General features: G+C 44.3%; 2 protein-coding genes across 5 annotated transcripts in view; one reads left to right on the top strand and one right to left on the bottom strand.

Annotated features, from left to right (window-relative positions):
• Positions 1–8773, top strand: part of Rdga (retinal degeneration A) — a 60760-nt gene extending 51987 nt beyond the window's left edge. The window contains exons 5-11 of one of the 3 annotated variants that reach the window (XM_076443126.1): positions 400–782; positions 1248–1560; positions 2080–2263; positions 2791–3159; positions 3300–3572; positions 4532–4695; positions 5528–8773. In XM_076443126.1, the coding sequence (XP_076299241.1) occupies positions 400–782; positions 1248–1560; positions 2080–2263; positions 2791–3159; positions 3300–3572; positions 4532–4695; positions 5528–5577 (1736 nt within the window). In that variant the 3' untranslated portion in view covers positions 5578–8773. Of the gene's footprint in view, positions 1–399; positions 783–1247; positions 1561–2079; positions 2264–2764; positions 3231–3299; positions 3573–4531; positions 4696–5527 lie in introns of those variants that run through there. The other 2 variants (XM_076443135.1, XM_076443144.1) reach the window with 2 other exon arrangements.
• A 6963-nt stretch (positions 8774–15736) lies between these two features.
• Positions 15737–26687, bottom strand: part of Btv (dynein cytoplasmic heavy chain beethoven) — a 33148-nt gene continuing 22197 nt past the window's right edge. For both annotated transcript variants that reach the window (XM_076443110.1, XM_076443117.1), the window contains 15 exons: positions 25841–26271; positions 25222–25356; positions 24692–24921; positions 24051–24260; positions 23304–23592; positions 22467–22976; positions 21640–21899; positions 21160–21354; positions 20622–20853; positions 20391–20544; positions 20085–20304; positions 19225–19961; positions 18868–19112; positions 18474–18768; positions 15737–18381 (listed from right to left, as the gene is read on the bottom strand). In XM_076443110.1, coding sequence (XP_076299225.1) covers positions 18089–18381; positions 18474–18768; positions 18868–19112; positions 19225–19961; positions 20085–20304; positions 20391–20544; positions 20622–20853; positions 21160–21354; positions 21640–21899; positions 22467–22976; positions 23304–23592; positions 24051–24260; positions 24692–24921; positions 25222–25356; positions 25841–26271 — 4436 coding nt within the window. In that variant the 3' untranslated portion in view covers positions 15737–18088. The remainder of the gene's footprint in view (positions 18382–18473; positions 18769–18867; positions 19113–19224; positions 19962–20084; positions 20305–20390; positions 20545–20621; positions 20854–21159; positions 21355–21639; positions 21900–22466; positions 22977–23303; positions 23593–24050; positions 24261–24691; positions 24922–25221; positions 25357–25840; positions 26272–26687) is intronic.

The following is a 26687-nucleotide window of genomic DNA, read 5'->3' as shown; positions in this document are numbered from 1 at the left end:
TAGTCGTAAATAATTTAAAGACCCCGCGCGACTATGGTCGGAAGGCTAACTAGATTTAACTGTGCCGGGGACAGGCTTCGGGGCGAACTTTGCTCGAGGAATATTTATGGGGGTGAAATTGTGTTCGAGGATTGATCGGTGCAAAATTAAATACGCTCGCCTCGGTGCTCTTGCAGCCCCGTGCGAAATCGTGTCGGACCAGCCCAACGCAGCGACCAATGTTTCCCGGAGAATTTATTAAACGCGACGGTTAGAGTCGGATATTCGAACTTTATCCTGTACCTTCGTGAGGGGATTTTCTTTTTTTATCTATATGTCTCCTAAGCTTTTACAACGGTAAACGGTAAAAGCTAGGTCACTCTTTTAGGGACGTACGCTACGACTTTCGAATAATTACAGAGGCGCACCCAGAGAGGTTCAACTCGCGAATACGGAACAAGATGTTTTACGGTCAAATGGGCGGGAAGGATCTCGTCTTACGGAAATGGAAGGACCTTTCGGAATACGTGACGCTAGACTGCGACGGCCAGGACCTGACACCGAAATTAAAGGAGCACCGTGTGCACGCCATTGTGTTTCTCAATATTGCCTCGTACGGTGGCGGGACGCATCCCTGGGGCGCTGTCAGCGGCACCAAGGAGCCATCCACGGAGGATGGCCTGATCGAGGTGGTTGGCTTGACCACATATCAGCTTCCACTGCTTCAGGCTGGAGGGCACGGCACCTGCATAGCTCAGTGCAGCTCGGCCAAGCTCGTTACTACGAAAACCATTCCAATGCAGGTTAATTTCTCCCCCCCCTCCCTCTCTCTCTCTCTCTCTCTCTCTCTCTCTCTCTCTCTCTTCTTTGATAGCCGACGTCCCCGCTGTCTGAACTAAAACAGTATATGTAGACCAATTGTAGACCGCGGATCTTTTTTATGCGATAGAATAATAAAAAGACACGCGAGAAATATTGTAGCGTAGCAACTAAGGGTGGATTTATAGTCCAGCTGCGAGCATCGATGATAGCGGCGCGGTGAAAAGAAACCAACATTCGTGACAACATTTCGACACATACTAATGAAAAAGTACATATGTGTTTTCATTGTTTTTCTTTTTTTTCACCGCACAGCTCACCTCGCTGCTCCACTATAAATCCACCCTAAAAATTCTGAAACTAGAAGCTGTGTGTGAGAACGGTAATTCCTAAACCGTAATTCATCGGACCAGTGATTTGTCGCGAACCCACAGATACGATCGTTCCAGGTCGACGGCGAAGCCTGTCGCCTGCTGCCATCCACCATAAGCATGAAGTTGTTGAATAAAGCGACCATGCTAGCGAAACGACGGAACGCGGGCAGGCCTCAGCAGGACGCCAAGCTCGAGAGATTAAAATTACCAGTGATGAAGATCAAGATGACAGACTACGAACGGTACCATCACGATAAGGACATGCTGAAGAAATCCGCGACAATGTGGATCGAGGAACCACTGGATCTAGACGCCACCACGGATCTCGAGTCCTTGAGGAAGATCCTGGCGAAGGACCATAACATGGACACTTGTTGCTTCCTCGACCGTGAGTGCCTCTGAAAAACACTTTTATCCGGAACCGTCGCGTTACCGCGGGCTTTATGAATTCATAGCGCGTTAGAACGAGCTTTAAAAAGGAAAATACACATTCCGGAGAAGGCCCGTTGTCGTGGAACGGTGTTCGAATGCCCTCGAGTAGGATCGCCCGTCCGCTTTAGCCGGAAGGGCTGTTGGAATCAACTGTTGCAACAAACGGAGATTAGTATTTCCGCGTTTAACCTTCAGCGCTCGAATGGCGACTCTTGTACCATTATAGAAAATATTGTGGCATTAACAAATGTATGCTCGATGAATTAGGACTAAACGCTCGAGTATTATACCATACAAGGTATTATGTATGTACATTGTACATACGTATATCAGTTGCATTTGCATATGCAGAAATCGAAAAAAATTTGTTGGTCGATAATTTTGCCGTGGGATTAGGGTGATAGGAGATCGTTATACATGTATGTAGGTAGTAAGGGTACATATGATATAAAATGGGGCGAAAATCTGTTCGCAGCGTGCACCGCGGAGCGATTCTTCAGGATCGACCGGGCTCAAGAGCAGCTGCATTACGTCACCGATGTGGCTGTGGAGGCGGTGTACGTCCTCGAGGAGAATGCAACCAATCAATCATCGGGTGAGCCCGAACCGGGGAAGGTCTCTGCGAGCCAAGAGCCCGAAACCGCTCGCTCCTCGCCCAGGTACTTTACACGTCGCACCTTCAAGCCTCGTTTCTTTATGTTTTTTTTTTTCATTCACCGACACGTAGTCTCATCGTGATCGTCTCCTCCTCGCTATACGCTGACCCAGAAGTATGTAGAGGAAATTGATCGTGTAACAGATTTGTGAATAAGTCAGTCACACCCCCCTTTAACCCTCTGCGAACGAGGACTTTTTCGAATACACCCGCCGACTGACTCTTCTCTTACACGATTTTCAAACGACACGGTCGAAAAATCAAGATACGGTAAATAGCAATAAATAGTAAAAAAGTTGAATCGACACAGGTCCTAAAAGCAAAATTGAATACCACCACCATGATAGTCCTTCTTCTCGAAATCGTATATCTAATCCAGACCTGTATATCTAGACGTCTCGATTTAGCTAAGACACCCAGTAGCGCCAAGTGCCTCGGCTCGTCCATCTCACACATTCGTCTGTGTCTCCATGATAATGTAATGGTAATGGAATCGTATCATTAGATTAATAGAAAGAACGTGTAATATAGCGAAGAACGACCAAAGAGAATCGCAGCCATGACAGACGAGCCGGCGAATGATAACGCAACGGCGCGGAAAGAGAAGCAGCCGGAACCGCAGCCTCCGCAGCCTCCTCAGCCCCAACAGCCGCAGCAGACATCTTCGGCAACTCCGGAGAACGAAACACCACCGCCTAAGAAGCCGGATGTAACGAAGCCGCAGCCCTCTTCCAGAGAACCTCAGGGATCGATGAGCACAACAGCCCCAAGCGAGCCGAAGAACGCCAGGAAAGAGGACAACCTACCCGGGGACCCCATGAAGCAAACCAGTTCCTCGAAATCGATCTCTGCGACCGCTGTAGCACAGTCGCAACACCAGCCACCACTCACTTTCATTAGGTACCGGTCCCTCAAACACTGTCCTCTACCACCACTCTACCAAATCAAGATCGATATCAATTATGATGGAAGTAAGGAGGGGCTACAGTGGCCTAATTAAACGATCAATCAAATCGATGATGATCATTTCTATGTTTCAGTCCACGCGATAGGCTTTTCGGTCTAGGTTCCGAGGTCCACAGCTTCAGCACCGGATTGCTCGAGAAAACCAGCGACACTATACTGAAAGCCGCGAAAATCGGCGATCTTGCGGCTTTGAAGGAACACCACGAGAAAGGGTACTCTCTGTTGTCCATCGACGCCTCCGGACAGACTGCTCTTCACTTAGCTTCGAGGCACGGTCACAAGGATATCATCAGATATCTGATCGCTTGCGCGCCATCGAGCATCCTCGACATGGTTGACAACGACAAGTAAGTCCATAACCATAACCAGTCCAATCTGAACACTCTAATTTTTGCTGTTTGGCCATTCTTTTAGAATATTAAAAACGTTCGAACTTTCACCTCGCTCGAATCGTCATGCTCGGTCACTATCGGTCACTATCGATCACACTCGGTATATTAATTATACATACATATGTATATGTAATCAACCAATTAATTCTGACTTACAATTAGATACGCCTTATCTAAATGATCGCAAGGTCATTTTAAGAGCATGCTATCCGATGGACGGAGGATTCTTTCTTCTCGTAAAAACTGAAATAAATATGTTCAATAAGAACCAATAAATAACTGGATTACGTAAATAAAACACTGGAAGGAATTCGTAGAGGAATTGTGAAAGAACAATCTTTATTACTTCTACTACCGGCTACGACCGACTACGACCGATGACGACCGACTTCGACCGACCAATACGCGTTTCGGACGCCTCGACCGAACACCTGCGGCCGTACACACAACACACACACTGAGGCTCAAACGCCGGATTCGTTCTCGCGGAAAAAAAACGTAAACAAAGCGTCTTCGCCGAACTCGGCTCATGGCCTGCTTACAGTTTTTTCTCGTACGTTTCAAACTTCGAAGACGCGTAATTTCACATAATACATAAAGATGCACTGGGCGACGCGATGCGCGACGGGGCACGACGGGGCACGACGGTTGATAGGCAAATCGTAAAACGCGCGCCCGCGTTAACTGTAACTGTAACTAGTACTCGTTCCGGTCGAAACAGTTGCGAATTTGCGAGTTGAGCGAAACGCAGCGCGGGAGGGGATAAGTTTGTCGCTCGCGGTCTCAGTTTGCGCGTTAAAGTTTCCTTATCGCTGCTGGTAGCCGATGTGGGTCAAAGGGCGACGTCGCGTCGCTTGCGCGACAGGAATCAAATAAAAAGAGACTCCTTTTTTGTGTGTGTTTTCTAATTCCAGAGGTCAGACCGCCCTGCACAAAGCGGCTCAATATAAGCGCCGTTCCATTTGCTGCATGTTAGTGGCGGGCGGCGCTACTTTAACCGTCAAGGATCGACTAGGCAACACGCCCCGTGATCTTGCTCTGCAAGCAGAGGACCGTGACCTCGCAGCGTATTTATTCAGTGAGTGGTTTTTACTCCCTTTTCCACCAGCCCCGACGATATTAAAGATAAAATGACGGTCGTTCGCCACAGCGAACAGTTATGCGCGCCACCCGGGTCGCGCCGCGCCGCGCCGCGCATATACCATTGCGATTTTAACCGTGCATCGCTCGCACAGGGTACATATGGCGCTATGCGGTCCAAAGGAAATTAACCCTTTCGCACCGTTTCTAGCTGAACAATTTGATTCCAACACGGAAATATTGGAAATCATTGGGAATTTATTTATATGTACATAGTTCCGTCTCTCTTTTATCGGGTTGCTTTTTTATTCCGATGTAAATTAAAACAGACGGTATCGGCATTGCAGGGGTTGAGGGATTCTGGTTTTGAACGAGTATTTTCAGAATTTTTAGAAATTTTTCAATCGAGAAAAAATCTTGTTCGCGACTAAAAATCATCGCGAGTTTTCGAGTTTTTATCGTTTTATCGCAAAACCGAGTAGAATATGCTTTAGCGTATGCTTAGTGTATCGTATTGTGTAGCGTGTGTTCATTTTTTTCTGAATTTTAAATTTACCGAGCTTTTATTTATACCATCCGCAACTAATAAAACAATATAAAGAACACACACTGTTCATCCAACAAAATCGTGTTCGATCGATGATCGACGATCGACACACGGGACACGGATAAAAGCGTTAAAACCTCGAAAAAACATCTTGGAAAGTCACAGCCTAAATCTGCCTCGAACGAAAATTAAAAAGCGTTCGTCTCGCGCGTTTAATCTACGCCGCTTCCGCTATTGTTACCCGTCCGTCGGATCGTTAAATCGACGTTGTTCGGTGATATAGGTCAAGAGCAGTTCCAGCTGACAACGGAAGAAATGGAGAACGCCCTCTGACCTACGGCCGTAATTGGCAGGGCCTGAGCGAACCCTGGTTGAACCCTGCCCGGATCCGTGGGAGAAGTCCTAGATCGCCGATGATCGTTGTCGATCAGCTCGCATTGTGCGATCAGTCCACCGAATCGCAGCCACCAGCGTGATCGCGAGCGAGCGAGAGAAATCGTATGTTACCCTGGAGGACAATGGTCATCGTGCTAGCTGCTCCCTGGACAACGATCCTTCTGATCTCCTTCTTGTGTGTGATAGAATTCGTCGAATCGATCGCTATGACAAATTTCCAAGAGCCTTATTTTATTCATTTTCATTGAGTAAATGAAACAATGTCATTCTGTCGACGAAAACGAAGAAGAAAACGACGACGACGCGACGACGAGGAAGAAGGAGAAGAAGAAGAAAACGGTCGATGGAAGAAGAGGATCCTGTTGCTCATCCACGATCTCGATCGCGCCGTGTATTCCCGCGGGCTGAGGACGGCGGCGATCCTGTACCGGGTACCGGGTACCGAATTAGTGAGACACTAGGATTAGGGGATCGGATAGATCGGGGTACTCGGTCGTTCGAGACTACCGTTCATGTATTCGTTCGTGTAAGTTTTATTTTATATTTTTCTACGTTCCATTTCTAGGCGACCTAGCGTTGTAGACTGAGAGAATGGGAGAGAGAGAATGATTCCCGATCGATTATGTTCTTTGTAGAGGCCGATTCCGATGTGTTCTCAGCAGAGTTTTAGCTCCAAGAGTTTTAGCTCGAAGCGATTCGAATCGATTCGAAGCACGACTCGATGTCGGTGACAGAGCGAGAATCGATATTTAAATAATTATTCGTAATTATTCGTTCAACTTCTATCCGACTCTGCTGGCTGGCATGTATTTCTATGATGACCGTCAACGTGAACCCTTTGGAATTTTACCCGCTTCTTCTAGATTCTAGAGTACTATAATCGCATCGCGTCGGATACATATCTTTTTCTATAAGTGTCGCGTTGCATATACACCTACATACATATGTATATAAGACATATACATATATTTTCTACGATGCGTACGTTAATACTGATAGATTTATCGCGTGCGAGACGCAGAACGTTTCTTCGCGATACTGTTTTCTCTTGTCCGCGAGGATCCATGGAACTTGTTCGCGCTGCTTGGACTATTCTACGCAAAAATCTTTTTCTATACAGGGTGTTTCGCGGAAAAGGTATCGCCGAGAATCGGAAATTTTAGCACAAGTTCGACAATATTATCGATACATTCATTATGAATTATGACACAACGCTTGGTTGTGACATAGAATTAATATTATAATCGAATGGAGAAAACCGTGAAATATTACCGATTAGTTTACTCTTTTTAAACGAAAAGGTCGCAACAAAAAAATAACCATCGATAACTTTAGATATAGTATATGTTCTTAATAAATTCAGATAATTCTACCATGTTATCTGAATTCTAGTGTTTGTGCCGAAGGATTTACTTAAAAAATAAATGTCCAATAAAAGCTCGAAAAAAATTCAGAATTAATTCTCTATTCTATTAAACGCTCTGGCAATAGAGAGATCTATAGATGGGTATTGTACATTATTCCTCTATCTTTATTTCTGAATGTTTTTAGAATTAAGAAGAATTCTCTATCGACATTTTTATCTCGGTCGTACATTCTTCTCGAACACCCTGTGTAAGCTAGTCGACAGGAAAACCGCCGCAGAATTAAGGCGGTTCAGTGACCCTTGGACAGTGGTGATTATTGTATTTGTTTTGGGGCACAGTGTAGTCAAAAACATTATCTCAATTTTTGGGAAATAATAAAATCGATAAAAACGGGATCTTTGAAAGAAACACCTTCGATAAATGTTGAAAAAATGTTTGCATTATATATACCTAGGGCTTTAAACACCCGTAATTGCCGCTAATTGAGTAAAATTGTCGCCAACTCACTCTCCGAGGGTTAAACCGAAGGATCGACGGTAGGATCAGCTCACAGCGACGATCGATCACGCCAACCCTCGCGATCGTTCACAGATCATTCGCTTCGGGAAGAACGATCGGCGAGTCGCTCGCGGGAGACGGCGCGGCATCTCGGCTCAAGCGGAATTGTGCCAAAGCGAGGTCCCCAAGGTTCGACGATTATGTTTTACAAAATAAATCATGTAAACGTTGCATACGAACACGCATCTGTTTTTAAAGGCGCCTTTATCGATATTCAGAATATTCTTAATCTTCGCAAGGTAATGTGGGGTCTCCGAGACCCCAGCTTCAGATTTTTCAAAAGAATTTTCATATGAATAAAATTAAATCTGTTTGTTTATCTTTTATCCTGTGTGTGTTATTCTTTATTTTAAATTTCTTAAACACGAGGCTATTTATGAAATTTATTTGTCGGGGTCCAAGAGACCCCACCCCACCTTATTATTTATGTATTGCTAGACCTTACCGTGCGAGGGTTAAATTCTTCTAGCCCGTCTTTAATGTAGCTTTCACCTGGCCACTTTTATTCGTTTTCAATATCTATCTATGTATATATAATAGAAAAGTATGTGTGTGTGTGTGTGTGTGTGTGTATGATCCCATCGATCTGATTCGATGGGATCTGATTGGGTGGTTGTAAATAATCGGCCAGTTCGGAGCTGATTCGTGAGCGTTTTTTGTCTGCTATAAGCTATAACAACCTTTTCAGGTATTCCGCCAGTGGCCGCGCCTCGCCGCCGCGCCGGAGGGCCGGCAGCCAGTTGTACACATATGTATACTTGGTTAGTTTTGTGCAAACACTTTGAAAAAAATTTAGCACGTTGCAGGCATCGAGGCGTACATTACAGAATTTTTAAAAATTTTTAAACCTAATCGTCGAATCATGAGCTTCGGCCTGATCCTACGTGTTCGCATTCGATTTCCAGGGCAAGACAGCCAAGCAGCCATGTTCATCTCGTAGCCACGTCAGCTCATTTAGCCGTTAATCAATTGAGATCGATGAGAGCGAGAGATAAACGAGTGCGGGGTTCGTGTGAAAGAGAAGAAGAGAGAAAGTGAGAAAAACAAGAAAAAAGTGGAGAACGTGTGAAAGAGAAACGAGAAACGAGGAACTTAAAAGGAAACGAGAAAAAATACGAGAAAATGAGAATGAGAGTGAGAGTGAGAGAGAGAGAGATTTATCTTACTCGGTACCAAAATAAAAAAGGGGATCAACGTACGAACACCAATTAGCTCTTAAACGACGGTCTATCGTCTACTATTATTATACTGTTAACGCTAGACTATTCTAATTTTACTCTCGAATTATTATATATTGTATGCCGTATGCATAGCGTGACCTTCCTGAGCATATTCGTCCTGCGAACTCGACAACCATAACTGCGAACACCCCGAGCGAGGTGAGTTTCTTCGTAGACACGCGCCGAGGCGATTCGATCGATTGCTCGATTCGATTCGATTCGATTCGATTCACACCGGTGTATAGATTAATCCAATAACAGGATTTCAACAACTGATCAACAGAGTCTCTTCGTTTGATTTTTTTTTCAACGTTTTATATAGGAAGCTCTTCTCTGCGATCACAGGGAGACTATCCTAATTGCTCGAGGGATCATCATACATAGTACAATGGTGGTCAAAAGAAAGCGCGATGTATTTTCATTCGATACTACTTCGTAAAACCGTTTGCTTTACGATTCACGCCGATGGAACAAATGTATTTAAGGCTCCTACGAGCACCATGATATTGTTATACTATATACATATAATATACATATATAGGGAGAAAATTATATATGGAAAAGGGTCGTGCGGTACCGGTTGCTCCAAGTTTTTTCAACTTGAACTACTTACCGTAGGTGAAAATCAAATTTGAAACATGTGATTTCTAGTACAAATGCTGCTTAATAAAATAGGGTAAATCCCCTTCTTTCTCTAATTTTATCGTCACGATGAATAATAAGTTCTAAAGATTCATAAAGACTTAACAGCAAATATTAGCAAAAACGGAAAAGTTGTGATTTGCTGCAAACGAAAAAATTGTTTAATTACCAGAAAAATAAGAAATCAGCTATAATAAAATAACGTTTGTCGTTCTTAGAAGTCTGGTACTATCGAAGAAAAGGAAATATCGGATTATAGTCTTTGTATGTTTTTTTATTTTTGGATAATGGAGTTAATTAACGGTAGAAGCGAGATCTAGCTTCGGCACTGTACGACTCTCATCTATATAAATGATATTGTTTATAAGAATGTTGTCGCTATCTTTTTCTATAAATGCAGAGTATAAGAAATGCGGAGACTACGATTCCTCGAAAGTTGTTACAGTAATCGCGCGTTTACTGTCCTGGGTCGTCTGTGCGATCACTGTCAAGTGCCTACCCATTCCACTGCCGGCCAACGCGATGATTCATCTCGGCTCGGGTCTCGGGTATATCGGTGCGAACGCCACACCTTCTCAATTTTAATTATTTTTTTATGGGACTTTCGCTAACTTATTGCTGGCATTTTTCTTATTAAAATGACACCAAACACGATATAATTTCAATTGTATTTAGTGATTTAATCGACGATGGAGTTTCGGGCGCAACGAAGAACAGCGTATGGGACATTCTTTGAACTGTGCCGTCGACGGCGACACGCTTCGGCCACGCGATCCGTATTTCATTCTGTCCTTCTCTATGTTCGGCTTTTCGTTTAAAGTCTCGGCGCGGTCGGCGCGGTAGACGCAGTCATAAAGAATTATGTCACTGCGCGATCACTGTCGGTGCAGAAGACGGCTGTTGGACAGTGAACGCGCGATTACTGTATTAACCCTATTTTTCTTGAATAAACCTCTCAAGCGAATTTGTTGTTTATTTTTCTGTAGAAATAATGATCTTCTAAAGCGACGTGTATGTATGTATACTTCCCTTCACCACCATTCTCCAGAGTTTCTTTCCACCACCAATGTATCGACGCTCTGTTTCTATCTACGTATGTATTACATTATCGCATAACTGTTTGTCAGATATTTTTGTTATAATTGAAAATTGAAAAATTATCATAATTTTCAAGATGTCTGACCAAACGTAGTTTTTACCCCTAATTTTACCAACTCACTTACCAGTTCTCTAGCTACAAACTGCTAAATTTCTATTAAAAATCTACAAGATATTGTTTCCGTACGTTTCCAATATCTCCACCAAATCAAGCTGACTCGCTGATCTCCGAATCTAATTATCTAATTATTCAATTATTAATATAAGTCTATGAAGAATCGTAACAGTGTCGAGAGAGTAAGTCTAATTGTAAGACAAAAAATTCGGAACGATCGAATCGAGGGAATCGATACGCGTTTCCAGCAAAAGTGTAGTATTAATGATGTGGCGCGTGTCCCTTCCCCGTGTGTCTCTTAATCCTCTGTAATTACCGATTGAGGATCGTTAGGCGGATAGTGAGGTTTAGCGAGGAGTAATGTACATATACGCGTATATATTATTATAACGTATAAAATAGCTATATCCGTAGATTATCGGTAATCAGCTAACTATGGCAAAGAAGAAGAAGAGGAAGAAGAAGAACAGAAGAAGAAGAAGATGATGATGATGACGATGAAGAAGAGAAACGACTTAGAGATGCCTTCGAGTGTAAGATACATTGTTCTGATTATTTTTTATATGTAGAAGTATTAATCGGAATGCCTTTGTAATTCTTCCCGGGAGCTTACGGAACCCACACACAACACACAACACACACTGTATTACTCTACACTCTACATTCTACTATCCTACATTCTGACTTCTGACACGTTGACTGCCTAACGCAATTCTAGAAAATCAGGTGATGTATCTGGTTGAGAGCGGACACTGGGGTAAAATCCGAAACGGAAGTATAGAGAAGCATGAGCAAAAACAGAGCGAGGACAGAAACGTGTGACGCTTGGAAATTCTTCTTTCTATCTACGATTACGTCTACAATTAATTAATCGCCCTATCGACTCGTCTTTGTTGTTCGTCGAACATTTGGCACACCGTTGTTAAATCGTACTATCGAAATTCCAACACGAATCTCGGAACCATCAAATATATTATACGTAAAATGGCCGAAGCTTTTGAAAATTACTATTATAATATTGAAAAGATTTCTTATTTGATATATGTATTTAAAAATTTCCATCTCCAAAGCAAAGTAAAATAAAATATTAATATGCAGTAGTAATTTCACGTCTATACATGTATAATTCCAACAAAGATTTTTGTCCCTCCTAACCGATACGACTACATATGTATTGTAATATGTTATGGAAAAATACATTATAAGATATCAGTCAATAATAATCCTAATAATATTCTTATTATTACGAATCTACAATTTTTCGAGGGTCCAAAACGCTCCCCTTAATAAGGATAAGGCATGGAATTCAAGCATGGAACAATCTCAATGTGATCGCAGAACTATGGAACCATTAATTAATTTTTCTTCTAAACTCCGTATAAAGTATAAATAAAGAATATCGCGTCTTTTCCAAGTGTCCCACTGTCTCTGCGCCAAACTGCCTCTCGTTTGCATAGCTTTCTCGTTAAACTTTGGTTCAGCTCTAAAAGTTAGCAAACTTACCCTCGAGTTTCATCGAACGATCCTGATTAAAGAATTTTTAGACTCCTGGACCCTCGAGCTGGCGATTACACACGATTTTCATTATACTCTCTTCGGTGTAATTAGACTCGCTATACTCCGCTTAGCTTTTCGAAAAAAAGACAGACCCGAGGCGAAGATCATCGCAATAGCTCTCAGCGTGAGACCAGAAAAAAGGAGTATAGCGATCATAGATCGAACAAAGGTCGGAGACTTGAACGCGTGGTCGATCCGATCTTACTTTCGCAAAAATTCGACTCCGCGTAGGTTCGTTCTTTGACCGAACGAACGTTTTTGCATTAACACCCGCAGTCTACATAGTAATAAATAGATTTTGATGGGATGTAAAAAACAGTCGTCGGGATCGTCGCGAGCGAACCTAACTTGTGAAAAATCTCGAATCTATTTTCTATTGTTCAGCCTCCTCGCATCCTGGACCATTTTCTTCGAAAATTGCGAGAGGAACGGGACGCGACCAAACTGGAGACCCTCTTCTCAACTTTCTAGAGTTAATCTTAGCCTTTAACCTTCGTCGAAATTCAATAATGGACACGACGACACGACCCTTGTTCTCCCTTTTTCATGGCCCGACTCTCCTGCCTCCTTCGTTTCTTTTTTCCCGTTTTTAGGTCGATCGATCGGTAAACGATCGCGCTCTATTGTGACCTCACGGCTCGCGGTACAGTGTCTCGTAGATATTCGATTGTTAAGCACACTAGAGATTAATATTGGACGGCTGTCGAGTTTAAACTTGGATGGCTCTCCGACGAGATTGCAGGCGAACAAGTTGAGACTCGAAGGTCTCCTTCGGAAAGCGTATTTTTCTTTTCATTCAAAAGAGAAAATTTCCTCTTCGTCGTCGATTAGAACCGTGTGGCTAACACTCGGTTTTTAGCATTAATCGTTAGGTTAGGGGATATGTAATTAAGATCGAGTTTAGAGGGCGAGTAACCAGTTCGGAACCAGTTTCTCGATCGACAACACAATTCCAACGATTATAAATAATAAAGAAAAGCTGTGTACGGTTACTTTAAAAACGAACTAACTGTGTAAACCAACAAGATCGATTTCTCTCGTAAAGCCTATGTCCACACCGAACCAATATCGAGCGTGTTTTATTCGTTAAAAGCTGTTTCATCGAGATCGATACGCGACATCGATAAAAGTTGCTCGATGTTGCTACAGCGTGATACATACATAATCCGATCGCACTTCTCGTCTCGAGAGATTATTTTCTGGGTGTTCTTCTGTGAATATTTGAACCTCTGTCGCGACGTATCCCTTGATCGCGCGACGGCTGTAACATGTTTGTAAAAATAGCGATTGTAAAGTTATTATTACTATTACTATTACTATTACTATTACTATTACTATTACTATTACTATTACTATTAGGTGAGATTGAGTCGATAACGATTCAATGACGACAACGGGGGAGCAACTTTGGGCTAGCATTCGTCGCACTATGCTATCCTCGGATATCGATTACAATATGTATCATAAAATTGATATCTGAAGTTGATTTTACAAAATGTTCCATCAAAACTTGTTCCGCCTCTTGAAATTTTTCATTTTCCATGAAAATCGGTACTATGTTTTTAAAAGAACCAGTCAGTGTACCAGTCAGATCTCCGTACGATAGAGCGACGAATGCGAGAATAGCGAAAGCTGGAGAGCGTATAGCGCGACAAGAGTGTGTGCGTGTATGTATATCGCATAGTCGTAGTCCCGAGGGAGGAAAAGAAACACAGTATTGCCTTTCTGGGGGACGCGGCCACGGCCCGTGAGTTTCATCTTAAGTTCTAGAGCAATAAATCGGCGACAATCACGGCGTTCCGGGCCGGGTCCGCGTCGCCGAAAAAAAAATCGAATTCTCGTCTGTCCAGTTGCCGTTTTCCACATTCCTCTCCTCTTCCGATTCGACAAAGGAACGTTACGGCGCGACGGGACGCGACGCGACGATCGACATCGTTTTCGGTTTTCGGTCCCGTGGCCGTCACCGCGACCCGCAAACCCGGTCTCCGTCGAGTAGGTATTACATTCGTCTCCCCTTGCCCAAGTCACTGTCTTCTGCATCGAAGAAGTAGCATTTTGATAGACTGCTAGACAATCGAATTTTTTAAATTGAGGGGTCTGTTTGATTTTTCTATAGGTTTTTGCAGCTCTGTGGACATTGAAAACGAAGGCCGACTCGATGTTACAATACAGATGAAATTTCTATGAAAGGATCATTGCTTTGAAATGACAATCAGACAAGTGTTCTGATAGAGTGCCAGTTCTTCGATGTACACCACGATTTCGCGTCGAATGCCAGTTCTCAGCAAATTCCACGGATTAATCAGAGAATTCATCCAACATGTAGCATGTAGATCTTGAATTGAGACGAGCGCATATTTACTAGTTTACTATATTTACCAGTTGAAGGATCGAATCACAAGTTTTCAGGAAAATTCTGTTAAAATTTTCTCAACGTTTTGAATACGTGAAAAATTCCAGTTACCGCTATTACGTTTCTTTCCGTGCAAAAGGTTTACACAGTCGTGAACGAAAGAATAGAAGGAAATACAGACAAGAACAAAAAGAACAGAGAAAAATCGAATGAAAAGAGAACAGACAGTAGAATGTAGCATTCTACGGCAGACAAGGCACAGCCATTCCCTGCTATTAACTTTCAGTCAGACACAGAAACTTCTGTTGCAACTTCAAAACGATAAAATAAACATTGCAAGGCCAGCCAGAAAATAAGTAAAAAATTCACTTTCAGTGAATTCATTTTTAGTACGATTTAATCGTTGAAAAAAAAATCTCACTGAAAAATCGCGTCTCGAATTTCACCTGAGAAAAATCGAACAATTTGAATATTTAAAACGATCTCGACGGACACGACCCGAAACCACACAAAGCAGTGGGTTAATTAACATTTTTTCCAATGATTGTTCACCGTCGGTATAAATCGCTGGTTTTTGTGATATTTCGTTCTCGCTCCGAAGAGCCTCGGCAGCGAAAAGGAAAATTAGGTTGCAGAGTGGCAATCGGTGCGCGATTGGCGCGAGCGCGAGCGTCAGGCAAGACGAGGCGAGGTGGTTTCGAGCGTTGTTAAACAGACGAAATGTTTAATTGATTCGTTGAACGATTCCAGTCGGCCGGTTGAGTGCACGCCGCTAATTTAGACTGCAGGCGGTCTGTTTTGACTTCGGCGGACCGGGGAACAAAAGGGTCGCTGTTGTCGGTGTATATTGTGAACGTCGCGTCGACCCAAATACGACGATTTCACCCTCGACACACCAGCCGAGGGGCTCTGTTCCGTTTCGTGTTTCGTGTTTCCTGTTTCCTGTTTCCTATTTCGTTATCCGCGAAAAACTGGGCTCCGTTCGATGCTCTCTGTCTTTGCCAGACGACGCGCGACGGAACGATCCACGGAGATCAATCATTTATTCAGCCAAACGGAAGCGCCGGATAAATTTATGCTAATTTCACAGTTCTTTGAGTTTTATCGGAGATGATTGTTCCGATCCCTGGATCCTTCAGAAATGGTAGACATGATTTTTACGTAGAAATTTATGTGGATAGAAATCGAGTTTGGCAAGAGAGAGAGACAGAGAGAGAGAGAGAGAGAGAGAGAGAGAGAGAGAGAGAGAGAGAGACCGGAACCAACGCAACGTCGCGTCGTTAAAAAAGAAACGATCGTATAATTGCAATCACTTCTCCGATATATCACTTCTCGCTATTTTCTGAGTCTATGTAACTTGTACGAGTAACTTCTGATTAGAAGGATGTATCAAGCGATTACTTCATAAGTAATAAAAAGATTTCTGATTCTCGAGTCGACGATCTTTCCATCACCTTTTATCGCCTTTCCAAGTCACCTTCGAAATGTGAAAATCCACTTTATTACCACGTTCTTCGTTTTAAATCTTACAAGTAGTTCCATAGCTATTCAAAATTCACAATCACAAATTTTCAGGACTATCTGTACGGGGCACGGGGTTAGGAATCTGTATGGGGCTAGAAAAAATTATTTCATACTTTTTCGTCCGTTTTTTAATCGTGGTGTTTTTTTTAAATTTATTTTATACTTTTTAGTCAGTTTTAAAAACGTGGTATTTTTAAAAAATTTATTTATTAAACTCGCTTTATAGTAAAGTGAGCAGAAAAAATATTTTTCTATTCTTTGCAAGAAGAGAAAACGATCCTCGCCTCACCAGCCCAAGAGCTTTCGCCTAATTACGTGGAACAGGAATACCGGAAACGACATTTTCAGACAAAGCGATCCCAAAGGAAGAGATCGCGAGACTCGGAGACTGCGAGGATCGTTATCCTTTCACATTTTCATTCTTTTTGCACGAGCAACGAGCGATCCGTCCAAGTTCGCGAAACAATGCGAATTTGTAGCCACGCGAGACCAACTGGGGCCATAATGAAGATCGATTCGCTCGAGATTCCGTGAGTCGAGTGGACGTTCCATTAACAATTCAACGATCACGTCCCTCCTTGGGCAGCGACGCGACGCCCGCTCCCCCTATGTATATTTTCAATTTGCCCATGCCCCATCCAACTCAAACTTCTAACTCAAAGTCCTACTTTATCGTTTTAGATTCTCCGAACGGTTCTACGGAAAGTATTCCATTGGTAAAACCAATGAAAATGGTGGGACATGGTTTGTTAGTGTTCAGAGTGTCTTGTTCAGTGTACGATTCCTGAATTTCACAGAAAAAATCCGAAAATTTTGATTTATGGAAATAGGAAAATTGCAAGAACGATTATATTTAAGGACACATCGCTAAAAGCTTTAGAGCCCGACTGTCAATCGCAGATATGTACCGAATAGCAATTCCCAGGAAGCGTCGATTGATCCAAATGGATACGAATTCCGTAGACAAAGAGGTAAAGAGGTTGTCGCGCCGCGCCGCGTCGGCTCGATCTTTCCCCGGTGAAACCTTCGAGGGTACTTTCCCCAACGAGGAGGAATTAAGCTTGCCAAACTTTCTGGACGCTCGATGAAACCTCTACGAAGATTTATAGGCAAACTTCCTCGATGAAAACCAGATCAATGCTACGATTGCTTTTGGAAGTATGTACTCTGATAGAGTAGTACTAGAGAAAGCGATACCAATACGAGATGTCCCGCTTCGATTCTCGATGTAGACTCTCAACATGGCCACAAATAGAAAAATCGAATCTAGATACATACTTGAGAAGTTTTATAGAAATTATGTTACATAATCGTGTTTCTGTTTGATCTGATGTTCGTATAATCTGCTCTATCCTTCGACAACACTTAATCTTTTGCGAAACGATGTACCGAGCAGCAAATAGATATCTTAATTCGAGAATTGCGAGGAAGTAAGTCGGACTAATTGAAAGGTCTCGCTTTTATGATAACGAGCACAGGACTCGTCTGTTGCGTTAAGCTACCCGATGCAGATTAGGAGCAACAAGTTGCACACAGTTTCAAGACGCGCGTTGCTTAATTACCTTCCTTCCGTCTGTTCCTCAGCGTTTTGTATACACTGTACATTGTACAGTATATGTAATAATATTCTGTTTCTGCGAGCTTCATGCCCGGAGAGAGCCTTTCATTTTTCAAGTTTGTTTCGCAAAGAAAGAAGATGTTTCTTTTTGGATTTTAATTCTACGTTACCCTGTTGTCCACCGTGACGCCCTTCTATGTATTCAACAAAGGAATGGAATGTTGTCTCTTCTTATTACTCTTTAAAATATCGCATAAACTACAATTTCGAATTTTCTATATAAGCAAGACAAAAGAAGATCGATAGTTAAAATCACTATTGAAAAATATAACACAATTTATTACTGAAAGTTTTCTTAACTCGCAGTTACGCGATTAGTAGTGCAAACGAATTCAAATAAAATCAATGCTATATCCTATCCTAGAAACTGACTAAATGTTACGTAGAAAGTGAAAATTATGTTAATTTCAAGTGGAATGCAACACCTCGACGCGACCAATCGTCCTGATTTTCTTTCGGGCACCTGATCGGAAGCGAGCAGATCAACATGTCCCTTTGCGAATTCGCATAAACCGGGACATTGAGAATATCCTCTTCGCTGTTTCGCAGATAGTCGCCCATTACGTTGGTGGTGGCACCGTCATCCATGTAATTCTCCGGAAGAAAAGCAATTTGACAGTTCGGAGCGGCTGCGACCGACGCTGCGTCCGCGTCCAGGTCCTTCAACACGCCGTTTTCTATCAATGCACCTGCATTCGCAATATTTCATGTTTAGACAGCGGAGGGTGATAAGCTGCCGGCAAGCAAAATATCGAGTCGTCAAGGGTTAATTAGGGAGTACCTGATATCAAGAGGCCCTCGACGATCAACGAAATTTTCCAGTCCTCTCTCTTCTGATTTTCAATCCAGTTCACTCGAAGTCGAAGATTTTCCAAGGGCTGTCGAGTTTCTCTAGCAGTGTGCTGCTTCAGAACCATGAGGAACGCTCGTGGTCTGGCCAATCGGGACATGTCAATTATGGACGACGAAATCGACAACATCGTCTCCAGACTCTGGTATCTGGACAGTAATCCTTTGACGAAAGGCAGCGCTTCTTTCGGCCCGTATCTCCACTCGTTCAACCAACGCTTCGGTGTCTACGCATCGAAAAAATTCAATCTTCGGGTAAATCGAGCCAAACTCTTTCACCGACCTAACCAATTACATAATAGTAAACCAGTCATTTCTTTGCTGACCTTCGAATCCTCGAATCGCAGACTATCAACGTCCGCGCGAACGAGATTCAGCGTGTTCTTGGTTAAATTCAGCTCGTCGACGAAGAATCGTTCCAATGGGTTCTTGATCCCACCGCTTCCCATCGGTGGCAACGCGAAAATCGAACTGTGACGCTCGATCAAGTCCTTCAAGTCCCTGTGAATCCTCGATTCCGTCTTTTTGCTATCGTTCCTCTCGTCGCTGACCGACACCTTAATCAGGACACCTGTACAATCGCCCCGCGACTATCGTTAATCTCTGTTCATTCCATTACCCCGATGTAAATGCATAAAAAGCTTGGAATCGGTCTAGCAACGGACTGCCTAACGCTAACAAACCTTTGAGCAGCGCCAGCGAAGCCTCGGCAGCGCCCCTCTCCCAGGCTCTGTGCGCATTCGCCGGAAGTCCAAAGCATTCCCTAGGCGAATCGCTATCGGGAACCATTTCCAAGGCCTTGAGGACATCCTCGAGGTTGCTGCCGGTCACTCTGAGGACTCCAGCGAGCTTCCTCCTTCCCTCGTACGCATCGGCAGACCAGATATCGCGAACAATGGAGCACAGAGCTCTCGCATCGTAGTCATCCTGCAGCCTGCCTCCGTAAACAGCAACGTCCAGCAATCCTCTACCGGTCTGCCAGGATCCATCCTTGTCCTTATCCCTTTTCGCGGCTATCTCCTTCACCACCAACTCGTAGGCAGCCTCTATGTCAGCCTCGTTCCATTCGTAGGCCCTTATCCAGCCTTCGGGGACGAACTTTCTTCGTTCTTGAAGGGTTGCGTGCAACCAGGACAGCAGAACGCCTCCAGGAAGGTTTAGGTTCTCTTGCAGCCTCTGCTGCAGCTGCTGAAGAGACCTCTTCACGTTCCTTTTCACTCCTTCCGGCGCTTCGTAAGCTAATTTCAAACAGAGACCCGCTAGACTAGGGTAGAAGCCTAAACACTCTTCGGTGGTTAGCCAGATTCTCGTGGACGGGTTTTTGTTGGTGGTGCACATGGGGGACCGTAACAGACTCTCCAAACGTGGCAGCCAGTTCAGAGCTAGGTGTAGGTTGCTTAGGAGGATCCAATTGCCGTTTCTGCAATAAACATAGAAACATGGAAAACGTATAACGGAGCAGCTAGTACAATATAAAACAGAGTTGTAGTTTCTACTATATACATATAAGTTATCGATTCGATGAACGTTCTATAATAATTACCGACAAGCGGTTTCCAACGCGACCTCAGCCTGGGCGACCTGGCCCTGGCCTAAAGACACCTCTGCGAATCCTGTGGCGGATGCAACCCGATTGTTGGCCAAGCCTTGCAATTCCGAGCCAGGATCTGCTCCCGGAGACAACAGGAGCAGTACAGGATACGAGGCTTGTTCCTCGGCTACCTTTCTCAAGGACCAGGGCGGAGGAGCCAACTCTTTCACACCTGGAACGACAAAGAAATGGAAGAAAATCAATTTAATCCGAGCGAACGGAACATCTGATTGTGAGAGCCCACCAATCGCAAACTACCTAGAACCTCGGCTGCCAATTTTGACAGAGCAGTGTGCAGATAGTCGGGACGCAGGGTCTTGACGAGCAAAATTTTCTGGAACGTAGTCAGATCAGTTTCCCCATAAATGTTGCCAACATCGTTCAAATATGCCGGCTTCATCTTGCCAGCTACCTGCGCAAGGTATATTAAAATGTTTCAATGAGAACGCGTTTATCGCGATCGAAAGGGGTGCGGGTTTCTCGCTTTACATGAGGCAAAGCTGTCACTAAAGCTCGAACGGAAAGGCGCCTCTCCTCGGGTACCCATTCGGGCACTCTGTAATCAGAATCCCCGTCGTCGTTCGATAGTACTTCTCCCAGCAGGAAGTTCCTCTCGACGTCTGGCACCGAATGCAACGAGAGCGCAAGCTGCAACGCCAGAGGCAGTCGATGCTTCCTGTACACAGCTTTCGCGCAGTAGTGCAACGTTAAACTTATTAATCTGCAACGAAGAGAAAACGAGACTGACCAATTACAATAACTCACATGTACTGCTTTAGAATACGAGTGCAAATGGTCAAGATTTTGAATTTCTTTTTGTTCGGACCATAACTACGCCCGTATCGATTAATATAATACAATAAATCAATTAATAAATGTTGTAAATTATTATGTATAAATGTGTAACAAATCAATCGAATGATCAATAAGAAACTAAAACTGGAAATCTATTTAAACAATCAATAAACTGTTCGAGAGATTTCGCACAAACTGGTGGGTGAATATTTTCAACGAAAAATCTACTTGCCGTTTCTCTATCAGTTTATCCTGTTCTTTCTTATCCTCGGACACTATCGAATTCCTATAATCCTCGGCTTCCAAGTAAATGTCCGTGAAAGCTTCCGCGGAAAAAACATAAAGCGGACTCAGCGCTGTCAGGGCTCTCACGGTCTTATACAAATTGGCTGCGAACTTTGCCAATTTCTCGTGCTCCTTCGCTCTCCTGAAAATAAAACGGAATATACCATTTCGAGTAAGACGAATCCAACGTAACAGGTAAAAGACGCTTCGTATTTAATAATAAAATTCGTCCAATTGAACATTCGGACGATTGAAAAATATTAGCAAGCATTTAAAACCACAGCGTGGCTTAGCCAAAAGCAATACCGTAACAGCGCTCGAGTTAAGTATCAAATAAAACGTATACTCCCCCAAAGATCTACGCGACGATCCACCACCCTAAGGAATGAAAAATGGTCTCTCGGTTTAATAGATTTCCAGTGCCCACCTGGACACGTTCTCCAAGCTTCTCCGGCTTTCTTCGAGCGCAAACGCGATTTCTTTCGCTTTCGACTGAGTGGCCTCCAACGATGACAAGAGTCCACCCTGTGATCCTTCAGACTCCTGAAGAAGGTCTTGACCCCTCGCGGTTGCCAACTGTGCCAACAGATCCAATCTTGCCGTGTCCCGTTCGCCGGATAATTTTTCTTCCCGTTCCAGTGCCTCTTTCCTTTTCGTTGCCAACTCCGGCGTTTCCTTTAACAAAACCTGTCGACAAGGTAATTAATTTTACGCCCGCCAACCCTACCCCCACCCGACTCTTTCGATCTCTTTTTTTCCTGCAGCGCTGATTTCTTTCACGGTGGAATTATTCAATTCCTTGGACCGAAACTATGCACGCTACATATTTTATTTGACAGTCGAGAGTAATCGGACCTTCTATACTGTACTAACTTTGAATGGCGTAGCAGAGTGTAGAGTAAAAACTGTTAATATGGAATGCTTTATGAAAAGCTTACCCGAAAAAGAATTGCAAGAACTTGCATGAAAAAGCGATCCGATCCCTCGTGCACGTGGCGCGTGTTATTAATATCCGCGAGTCGATAAAAATTGGCAAACCGATGCATACCAGCGAAACGAGCATAGCAAAGTCATGAAATTTTCTCGGATAGAACTGCCGCGCCGCGCCGCGCCGTGTCGCAAGAAAACAGAATCTGGTGTCTGTTTCCGATCGCATTTCATATTTTCCGATTGTGTCCCATACGCGACCAACGTTTACCCTATGCGTGGAATAATCGCGGGTCACGGGCCCATGGCCCGTGGAACGGTTCTCACCCTCTCGACGAATCGCTCCGCCAGACTCTTGGTGCCAGCCCCGAGGGCAATCTTGAACAAGACCGCGTCAACTTCCTTCGGAAAACCATCCAATCTGTCCCGTCTGGTGGCAAGGAAAAGTTTGAAGCTCTGCGGAGGCGGCAAAGTTCGTTCACCGAGCCTCAGGGGACGTCGACGCAGCAGCGGCAACAATATCGAGGGGAACTCGACCAGTTCCTCCACCAGCAACGGTTTCCCAAATCGCACGGCCAGCTCCAAAGCGGTCAGAAATTTAGCATCTTCCGGTCTGGTCACTTCCATGCGAGACCCAACGTTGTTTTTCAGCCAGGAGACTGCCACACCGGATGGATCCACAAATATCGGAACCAAAGGACCCCGAAGAGCACAGGAAGCCGCCACCAGACTTCCAGTGTCCGCCGGCAGACCCTGAGCTCGCCATAGCAAACGCTCCCTCTCGCTGATCAGCAAATCGATCGCCAACTTTTTCCATTTGTCGTCTCTCCCGGGATTCTGTCTCGACAGTTCAAATGATTTTTCTTCCTTCCAACTTATGACAACTCGATTAGTTTTTTGCGACACCGCGGTGTTTGAGCGGTCGCCTTTAGAGGGAGTTTTAATGGTTTATCTAGCGACGACGAGTCTTTTGGAAATTGAAAAGCGACGATCGTGAGTTTCGCGATAACGTGGACTGTGGATTTTTATGCGTTTATAGTATCTCGGTTAGTAAACTAATAGAGGAGAAGATACGTATAAGTCGTATGCTTGGCGTAATTGAACAGACGATTAGCTAAATAGCTAGATACATCCTAATAGATCGAACGAAACGGACATCGATACCTCGTAGACCAGCAGCGAAGCGACATTCGCAGCCTCGACGTCCAACTTCTGTTTCCTAGCGGTCAATTCCTCTAATTGCGTTTGCCAATCGCGATGCTCCGTATCCAGCTTCTGCAGCAACGCCCTGGCAGTCGCTAGTCTTCCTTCGGTAGCTTCGGCTCTTAATTGCAACGCTGCTGCGCCTCTCGAATGCTCCGCAAGTTGTTCTTGAAGCTGTGCCACGCGACTTTCGACGGTGTTCAGTCCGGCTGCTAGCTTTCCGATCTGGGCTTCCGCCGCTGACAAACTCCTGCGGTATCAACATCGCTTCGGTTATTATCGCGAACAATGCAATTGGTAGCTCTCGCGAAGATTGTCTACGGTAGCTGTACACATATATGATTGTTAGCTACGACGAGAACCGCCATTGTTAACTACGATGTGGTCCGGGATCGCAAGCTACCGTAACAAGCTGTCATTGGCAACGACGTACAACCAGGACTGCAATTAATTGTTCCATTTTCGGTAGCTATGTATCGCGTGCACTTAATCGAAGAACTCTGTTCCATTCGTGAACGGAACAACCGAGAACCTTCGTAAAATCACGGTGGACGGCGACATTTGTTTTTGCGACAGCCTGTACTCTGCAATCTACAATCTACAATCTACAAGAAAGGAGCCCGAAGATGCATAGCTGGGATTGTTTCAGGAACTGGAGAAGAAGAAGAAACGATTGGGTGTCCGGAGCCGGAGACATTGAAAACATACTCGGCCAGCAGTCGTTGCTCCTTCTCGAGTGGCGCGACTTGCTGAAGAATCTGGCCGTATTGAAGATTCGCTAGAACCCACGCAGCCAACGGTGCCGCAGCCTGCGAGGCTCTCTTCGCGGTTTTCTCCTCGAAACTCTCCGGTCGCTCCTTGACCAACTTGGCAACCGCCTCCAGGCTAACCGGTGTGCTTCTCCTCGCGTCCCACGTTCTAGATCGATCAAAGATATTTTCAAAGAAGTCGAACCAGTCGACGATCAATCCGACCATTCGTTTCTACAGGGTATTACCGATCTGGGGAGTCGTACGATTTCGGTGCAGCAGTTCCAACGTCTTCATGGCAAATCTTTGTAATTCGACAAAAAATTTCACCTACCATCCTATGTTTCCTCGAGCCGAATTCTATTAAATTGTTTACGAAACATATTCAGACGTTCGTGGGTCGACGAAAGACCAATCTATGCGTAAGGGTGTAGATCGCTTCTGATCCGACCAGGAGAGCAATCAAACTTTATCTTGTACCTTCGCAAGGGAATTAATGGATGTCCGGTGATCCGGTTTGATCACAGCAGATCGGTAACGCCTTGTATGAAAATAGTCGGGGCACGGGCTCCAGTGGAATTTCCGAGGAGAAATTGCTACCTGATTTCATCTTTGATCCCGCGCTTTGCCAAGAACGTCTTCATGCTGTTCCACGAAGTGTCTTTGATGCCCATTAATCGAAGGACACCCTCGAGGACGTCTCGAACGGGCGCCGGCGGTGCTCTCAGAGAACGAACCTCTGCCAAAGCGTCAGCGCTTATGCCAGCCACCGCTTGAGCTGCTTGTTCCACCAATGGCTCCACCTTGCCCAATTCTCCCTCGATGTCTGTCTGTTTCACCGAAAGAAAATCCCTGTCTTATCGATAGACTGCTGCGGATCTTGTGAAATTTTATACGGCTGTTTAATATCGGTGCTCGGTCGAAAGTAAGCGATACTCTTCGCGACAGTAGACTTGATTTAAACGAGACGCTGTTTAAACGCTTAAAGTTTAACATACTACGTTACACAGAGAGAGAGAGAGAGAGAGAGAGCCACGATACTCCGTAGGAGTTGCAACTAAATTTTGAACACGTTCTTTTTACAATAGTGGCTGTTTCAGTGGTCGTAAGGAAAAGTTTATGGTCAATACCTTCCTGCGGGCTAGCTCGGCACTTTCTCGTTCAGTCTCCGCTTTCAGGTTTGCCATTTCACCCCTTTGTCCCGTTGCACCCCTCATGGTGGCTGTAATTTGTTCGAGAGCTGCGTTGGCTCGTCCCTGTTCCACCTGGAACACGATCGTTTGAAAGTTAATTGCGTGGCGTTTTTGCTTTGAAAAGCTTGCACGATGTCGTCGCTGGACTGCGGATTTTATACGTTTCTAACAAGAACCCAATATTCTTAAATTCTTTATAGTCATTCTACTATTGGAAATTTCAGCCAACTCATTTATCTTGTAAACGCATAAATAAAATCCGATCCGTCTAATCGCGATTCAGAAAAATTCGGAGAAAACGATCAAATTCGAATCCTTCTAGCAATCCTTTTTATATTACTTCTAAAATGCTAAAGCCATCGGAACGACAAACAAAATTCTGCTCTATACTCTTACAGTTAGTATATTTCGATAACACGGGATAAAACGATTTTGCATAAACGTCGAAGCGATGCGAGTGGAAGAACTGCCGAGTACACAGAGCCTTCCCGAAAGTAATAATTAGAAAAGTTTTAATTCGAACAGCATCGCTCAGCCAGCAGATATTAAAAAGTACCTCGAGCTCCCGGCGCTGCCTAGACACTTCATCCTCCAATTTCGCGACCTGTTCCCCTGCTTCCTGCAATCTCCCGATCCCGGCTTCGAGACTGTTCAGTTGTTGCTCGACATCTTCGCTCCAGGTCGCGTGCAGGTGTTTCCAGGTATGCAGCAACGCGAAAAACCTTGCTGGCGCTTGTTGCTGTCTCGGAGCCTGAATATGAGCCTTCACCATCTCCTCGATCCCTGGAGAAGCGTCCTCGCAGTCCGATTCAATGCCGTTTTGCCGATAGGCTAGCTCCGTCAGAGCGCCCTCGCTGGACCACCATTCGCTGCCGATCCCTGGACCGATTATGCCGCAGTGCTTCAGGAGTCCCGAACGAGTTAGCCAAGACGACTTGATCTCCCCGTTGTCCAGAATTATGGCGACCCGGAGGTAATTTCTTAATCCTGAACAGTTGGAACAGCACGATCGGTCGAGCCGGCAAAATAAATCCTTGACAGAAAACTGTCAGAGTCCCCATTCTTTTTCATCGTGGTAAACTACTTTGTGCGTCATCCGTTGCGTATTAATGTCAACGAAATAAATGTTTGAAATGTGACATTTAACATTTTTAAGAAGGAACGCGAGACCGAGAGGTGTGGTAAGGACATAAGAGCATGAAATGTTATTTTTCATAAGCGGCGCGAAAATGACCAGCGTGAAAAAAGGGAAAAAGTAAAGAGCTTTTGAACGTGGTAAATTGTTTTGTTACTCGGTACTAAACTCCGCTGTGCTGCAACGTATTCAAATCTGATAAGTAATATTTTGAAATTCACGCAAAAGTCTTGTTGCAAATTGCAGCTGAATAATTCTTCGTGAATAC

The sequence above is a fragment of the Lasioglossum baleicum genome, chromosome 2 (genome assembly GCF_051020765.1).
Source record: "Lasioglossum baleicum chromosome 2, iyLasBale1, whole genome shotgun sequence".
Lineage (NCBI taxonomy): Eukaryota > Metazoa > Arthropoda > Insecta > Hymenoptera > Halictidae > Lasioglossum > Lasioglossum baleicum.
The sequence above is the reverse complement of the archived record's forward strand: the minus strand, read 5'-3'. Positions and strand labels throughout refer to the sequence as shown.